The 6,912-nt window shown below is 40.4% G+C and overlaps 1 protein-coding gene across 1 annotated transcript; it reads right to left on the bottom strand.

Moving 5' to 3' along the window:
* Positions 1-592: 592 nt before the first annotated feature.
* On the bottom strand, positions 593-6,468 carry psmd12 (proteasome 26S subunit, non-ATPase 12). The gene is made up of 11 exons (XM_035660818.1): positions 6,255-6,468; positions 5,785-5,844; positions 5,309-5,437; positions 5,056-5,163; positions 4,443-4,547; positions 4,133-4,282; positions 3,806-3,940; positions 3,361-3,473; positions 2,494-2,668; positions 2,065-2,142; positions 593-1,200 (listed from the first exon to the last, which is right to left on the bottom strand). The coding sequence occupies exons 1-11, from the start codon at positions 6,360-6,362 to the stop codon at positions 991-993; spliced, it is 1,371 nt and encodes a 456-aa protein (XP_035516711.1). The 5' UTR covers positions 6,363-6,468; the 3' UTR covers positions 593-990.
* Between the last annotated feature and the right edge of the window lie 444 nt (positions 6,469-6,912).

Raw genomic sequence — 6,912 nt, 5'->3', positions numbered from 1 at the left:
GACAACCCGCTTTACCACCTGAGCCTCAGCTGGGATTAGCTATTCTAGAGAACTACACTGTGAACAGCAGTGCTATCAAAGCGAACTATAGATCTAATAAGAATTTCAGGTGCCACCTGACTTGTAGTAGCTGCAAACTTGGAGAGGGACTATTAGTAATGCATGAGGTTAAGCATCATGTAGGGCTGTACAGTGTTAATGTGCAGATTGTGCCAAATGAAAGGTCAGGGTACAATATTGAGCCATTCTAATCTGCCAGAACACATGGATACGTAGATAAAAGTCTGCGGCTCTCTTCTGCATGTATGACCATTCTTCCATATTTCCTCATTTGGTGTTACGGTTGTGTGGAGTGCTGTCCAACTTCTGCAGATGTTGCACAGGGTTGACAGTTGGTGGCTGTGATTAAATTGCATTGGAATAACATCTTACATAGACTTGATTTACCATGTCAGTGCCTTTGTTACTTCTTTAAATGACACCACAGTGCCACTATTCTAAAACATTTCTTCTTCTGTAGTCATGTTTACAAGAACCTTAACATTTGTCATTTCACACCAGTCAACTTAAACACTGTATAAAACCTACATACAACTGTTAACCAAATGTGAGTTTATTGTTTACATTGCTAAGAATACATTTACAAGAGTTTTGAGCAATGTTCATACAGCAGCGTATGCTAACCTACTGTATATAAGCCATTATAGGGCAATGGGAACCATATCTGGAAATCCAGTCTCCTGTGACACTGACAGAGGGATGCGAAGAGGGGAGGAGCTCATGTGTTTATTGACAATACTTTACTAGATAGTAAAAAAAATGAACAAAGTTGGGGTGTTGTTTATGTGCTGTCGATGTTTCTCCATCCATATGACATTGGACTAACGCTGCCTTTACAGTCCCAACCCCACATACTGTATATTCAAAAACATTCCCACAAAAGGAAAAACAAATTTGAACCAAAACAAAATAATGCACTATGTTCTTGTTTCACTGCAGGTTGTGGATCATCTCCTCCTTGGCGATGAGATGCGTGGTCTTGTTGACCAGAGACATGAGAGAGTTGAGTTTGTGCGACCAGTCGTTGAGCAGGTCGTTGGGGTCTTTAGGCCTCTGAAAGTTGATGATGCCAGCCAGCCGGTCGACTTTGGCATAGATGGTCTTGTTTACAACTAGGCTGGAGAGGAACTCCTCGGATTCCTGACCAAATTTGAGCATACAGATATGTTAGTGTCTATCAAAGTTTTCTTCAGGGAGACCAAATCCTGATTCATTCATTTTCTTATCATCCAAAAGAAGTCATATTGGCTCAACAAAGATATTTTTCAAAAGAAATCTGTGATACGAGTTATCTCATTCTCACTTTTAGATGCAACTTGTTATCCTCTATGTACTTCTTCAAGTAAATAGTGATTTCATACGTGGAGCAGGGGTCAGCAACCTTAGGCACGGGGTAGCTTAACCAATGGCACACTAGCAATAAGTGTGCAAGAGAGTTGTGTCCCCTCATCTTACAGCCAGTGGCAGTCGCACTCCCGGTCTTATTAAAGCAGCTCATGGCTATATATAATTTCAACTCAGATGTGGATATTTTCATAATGACGAGAGCCTTCTCTTGTATACAATTACAAAGTCTTGATTATGGGAGAAAAAAAGTTAGGCTATGCACATTGCCTACATGGATGAAATAGAATTACCGGTCCATTGGAGATTTCGATTTTTATGTTTAAAGATGGCACTTTCATTTCAAAGAGGTTGCCAACCCCTTAGGTAGAGAATGCAATAGCCAACAAGACACTTCTGAATTTATGATTTTCAGGGTCTATTTTAGTCATGCCATGGCCTACTGTAGAAAATAGAATTTGTCAATGACCCATAATTACACGCTTAATCAGAACTGATCTCTCTTTGCATACATCTTGGACTGAAAATGCTGTAACATTTGAACGGAAAAACAGAGGCTAACAAATGATGTTAATCTAACAGCCAAATAAGGTTTTTTTTCGTGTGCTGTCAATGTGAGTTTCAGTCTTGTATGAGCTAATAGTAAAAAACTGTGCTTACGTCAATAGAGAGGTCAAGGAGTCCGGCCATCCTCTTCATTGTGATTCTGGTGTAGTATTTGGCCATTATTCGGATGTTCTGGGGGAACGGGCAGAATTTCATTAATGTACATATCTGCAGCAGAATATTTGCATACATTATTTAAGATTAGAACAGGAGAGCTTTCAGGTCACATCAACTCTCGCCGGAAAAAAAACAAACAAATTGACACAGTTCTACTTTGACAGTCAATGTGGATGTAGTGTCAAGATTTACCACCAATGCTCACCACTTAGGAACCTAGGATAAGTTGTGAGTGTGCCAGCCTAGGTTAGCAAGCTAAAATGCAGTTGAAATGGTGTTAGAAAATGTGTCTGATTAGATGGCTCCCTGCTGTCACATATCAACAAATTCTCATGAAACCCATCTGCACCTGACTGTGGGACTTACATGTTCCACCACTCTGTTCTTGAGGTCCTTCCACCTTTTCTCCCCATCCTCTGAATAAGAGAAGACATCTGTGGCAGGGCTGTCAGGTGAGCCCTCCCTCAGCTCCTTCCCATAATCCTCCACCAGGGAGGCCCAGCGCATCAGCTCCATAGTGGTGAACTGTTTCAGAAGGTCCCTAGGAATGGTGGAGGAAGATAGTGAAAATTCCCCTGTGTTCACACCTTGCAGTACAGTGAATGAACAGGATGTCAGTATATGTGAAAGTTGCTATGATCATTTCCCCTGAGCGACAAACACACAACAGCGTCTGGTTTCTGCTCTCCACAGATAAGTGATAACTCTCCAGTCGTGCATGATTTAATATTGTTGGAGTTATGGATGCTTGCTAGTCGTCTGTTGTCTCTTAGCATTCTACAGCTAACTTGTTATCTAACACTTGTGTTAAATGCCACATTGCTAACTTAGCAAGCATTCATAACTCATATAAACATAAACATATTTATTAACGCAGAACAAAAGTCATAACCTTCGAGAGCAGTTAACGGATGCCGGGGAGCTGTTTGACGTACGTTCTCTCCACATGCTCTAATTCGTAACTTCAGAGACGTATATGTAGATGTAGCGCAGTGGAAAGCTATGTATGTTAGTATGTTGTACAGTTGATTGTTGATTGTTGATTGAGATGGACTTTACATTTTTAAAGATATAGTTTTGTTTTTCTCCCGGTATCACATTCATAGTAGCAAAATGCTTTAGCGTAGTGCTGTAATTACATATGCTCAAAAAATTGGACCTACCAATGTCTGAGGCCTGTTAGCTGTATTTACTGTGAAACCAAAAAGCAGAGGAGGACAAAGTAAGTCTTACTTGTATTTAGGGATTTCTTCCAGTTTCTTGTCCGCACTGATTCTGTGCACAAGGTCTGACTGCTCATTGTCGTAAGGGGAAAGAATCACATAGAGCACCACACTCTTCAGGGCCTGGAATACAAATTCAAACAAACAATTCCCATTAAAATCATTGTTTGTGCAAACTTCTAGATTCCAGTACCAACACTGAAGGCTACTAAAGAACAGTGTTTATGCTAAATAAGTCTAAGACAGTAGATGGTTGGTACAATAATACAATATAGTGAGCTACTGTATGTCCAAATATATAACCAGTGTGAATGATGCATTTGTTGTGTCCAAAATGTGGACGCTAAATAAATATACATGTACAGCAGTAGATTTAAGACAAAACATTTGGCTTTCAAAGCTGCCTATGTATTTAACTGTATTCATGACGTTAAAAATGTAGTGTGGCCTTGTACCTGTTGCCACTTGCTGCTGTCCTCCAAGATGCACGGGGTGTCGTAGATGGCCCGATAGTGTTTGCAGATAGACAGGTAGGAGCCCTCGTGCAGGTCCACCTGGATCATGAGGTTGTAGTATTTCAGCTTCGATTCCTGAGTTGTTCATTACACAAAAGGGATGAGTTAGTGTCCGGTTACATCAAGAATTATGCAACAGCATCCAAAACCATGCTGCAAAAGCAAACACACAGGCCAGTCATCAAATGCTGTTCATCATCAGTGGTTGTCAAGCCAACTCAGACACTGCAGTATTTCATTACCGCTCAGTTCCTGGCTCTTTCTTACCTCAGTGCCAGCCTCTTGGAAGAATTTGGTGTTTATCTTCTTGCTGATGATCTGGGTGCGAATGTAATCCTTGACAGCAATGCAAAGCCTCATCTGTTCCAAGATGAACTCCACCTTCTCCTTTTTCTCCATGGAGCCATACGTCTCCACCTGAGCAGGAAAAAAATATTTAAAGCACTGAAACTTTTCCGCACACTTACTTATTTTCCCCCTACATAAATGTGGTGACAGAAACTTTTTCAAACATGGATGTATCCCCATTTGTCCCCACAACAACTGTACAGAAAAATAAAGGTGATGAGTCTCTTACCTGCAGTTCCTGAAGAATGGAAGCTGCCTCTTTGACCTCTCCGCTCTGCTCCTTGATATTGGCTAAGGTCTTTGTCAGCCTGGCACGCTCAATCTCTACATAGATCTGTGAGGAGGACATGTTTGGTTTATCAGCAAGGAGGAGGGGGCTTATGTCTTGAGTGGAAAGGTCAGCTATTCATCATCACAACCTATTCTTCATATACATGACCACCCTTTAAATGAGACCCTTACAAATTCTGTAAAAACTTGAGTAAATGCCATTGTTTGATTTAGTGCATGTGTGTCTGATAATACACACATCTCTGGGAGCCTCTTCCAAGCTCCCACCATCAGTCACAGAGTGGTGTACAGTATATAGTACCTTATATAGCACCTTATATTTTTACTTTGCACTACAATTATACTGCTTATTTATACATTTTTATACATTTTTCATATTGCATTGCAACAATAAGCAATAATATTGCTTTTTGATATGTCTAGGTAGGTATCAATAAAGTATATCTATCCATCTATCTATCTAATTTGACAGCTGTTCAAAAAATATACACAACCCCTCCTTTTGTCTCTCGTATTCAAGTCATGTTAACACACATAAACACATTCCAGACCTTGCCAGCAGTTACAGTGCGAAGTGTGTCGATGAGTCTCAGCTTGATGGTCAGATCAGTCACAGCATCCACATACTTGTAACATTCCTGCACCATCTTTGCAACAGCCTGATAAAGAGAGAGAGCAAAACAAAAGTCTTACTAAGAGCTTGACGAAGAATGGCTGCAAGGTGTATTTGCAAACTGTGCGACTTGTATATGTTTGGACACAACTGGTAGAAAAAAGCCATCAAAAAAGAAAACTGTATCTGACCTGTTTCAGCTGACTCCTCCTTTTGGTGAGCAACATGATGTTTTCATTCAGAGCATCCCAGTCTTTGGCCTCATAACACATCTGGACCACAGCCACAAGGATTCTGGAGGTAGACACCATGTCTGATGCCTGAGCAAGGGTTAAAAGCAAATAAGTAAAACAAGGACCAAAATATACACATATCTCAGTAAATCGATCACCTTTTAATGTCACTAATGTTAATGTTAAAAATATCACTACTTGTAAATCTTCGAGCTCAATTTATTCAGGGGAATTCTACTATAGGCTGATACTGCTTGTCATTTTTGATCAAAGTATAACAATAAGGCATTGTACTGTGTTTTGGAGTGAGCAATGCCAATCAATGTAATTTTGACATTGACATTTGGGGCTTAACTTCAGAGATGTAGGACCTTCCACGGCCGAATGAAAGGAAAGTAAACAGGTTAGCTCTTCTACTGCTCAGAGACACTTACCGTTCTGGTTTGTTTCTCCAATGACAACAAGCTCTCAATTGCCTCCTGCAGCTTGCCCTCCTGTAGGAGAAAAACACACATATCTAGCGTCAGTTACACTAACTAACGTCATTTAGACACACGGTGATAACGTCTGTATTTAGACTTACATCATTTACAACATTAAAGGAACTTTACCTAGCCAACGTTACCAGGTTAGCGTTAGCTCAAGATGCTGCCACTGACTACAGCGACAGGGCTGCTAGCGAGCTTAAACAACAAACACAACCGTGTACGGGAGGATAAAAGGGTAACAGGCGTGTGTGAGACTTTAAAATACAGCAACATTTATAAGTAATTCGCGGTCAGTGTATTTTTTTTTTATATAAAGGTTTCCGGTTAGTGCTAAAGAAAGGCGATGTTAGCCTGGATGCTAACACAGTGACAGTGAAGCACCATGACTCAGCCGGCCTCTTTCATTCTCCGCTTACTTTAGCCATTTTCTCGCACTCAGGAAGACGCTGGTCCACAGTGGAAGTGTAGTCGACCTCCATCTTCACAATCTTCCCATCGGATCGTTCTGCTCGCTCATCAGACATCTCTGCGGTGTTACAGGTGGAGATAATGTACAGTACTTTATGTGTCCGGCGACCAAACTCAGCCTGCTGCTATTCTGCTGGTCAACTATACGAAGCGGGAGCTAACCAATCAGAGGAGGGAGTCACACCGCTGTCCGAGGCGCCTGAAGGACCCAGTGAGGACCCCGCGGAATATTTCAGGCAGGCGTTATAAAATCCTACTTTTTGTTGTGACACTGAAAATGATTATGAAATACTTTAATTCCCCCCCCCTCATACCACCTGAGTCTACCACTGACAGAAGAAATGATTTATGATTTTGTTATATAGACTGTATTTCATGTAGCCTATATATAGCCGATAAATAATAATATGTCTATTGCACTATTACTATTGGCTGCTATTTACTATTTACTGTTTCACTTTTCTTTTTTGCACTACCATAAGTATTGTTGCACACCATAAGTATTGTATATTGTATATTTTATATTATTGTATATTTTATATTTTATTGTCTATCTTTTTTTTTATCTTTTAGCATTAGAAAATGTCTTGTCTGTTGTGTAATTGA

This window comes from Morone saxatilis, unplaced genomic scaffold, assembly GCF_004916995.1.
Source record: "Morone saxatilis isolate NCDOM2014 unplaced genomic scaffold, NCSU_SB_2.0 Contig17, whole genome shotgun sequence".
Taxonomy (NCBI): Eukaryota; Metazoa; Chordata; class Actinopteri; family Moronidae; genus Morone; species Morone saxatilis.
This window is presented reverse-complemented; position numbering and strand designations above follow the sequence as displayed.

What these genes read in the sequence shown, in the direction of transcription:
- psmd12 (XM_035660818.1), bottom strand. Translation starts at nt 6,362, where the DNA reads ATGTCTGATGAGCGAGCAGAACGATCCGATGGGAAGATTGTGAAGATG. An exon ending in AGTGCGAGAAAATGGCTAAA is followed by an intron (nt 5,845 to 6,254) that starts GTAAGCGGAGAA and finishes TTTCTCCTACAG; the next exon opens with GAGGGCAAGCTGCAGGAGGC. An exon ending in TCCTTGACCTCTCTATTGAC is followed by an intron (nt 1,201 to 2,064) that starts GTAAGCACAGTT and finishes AAATTTGGTCAG; the next exon opens with GAATCCGAGGAGTTCCTCTC.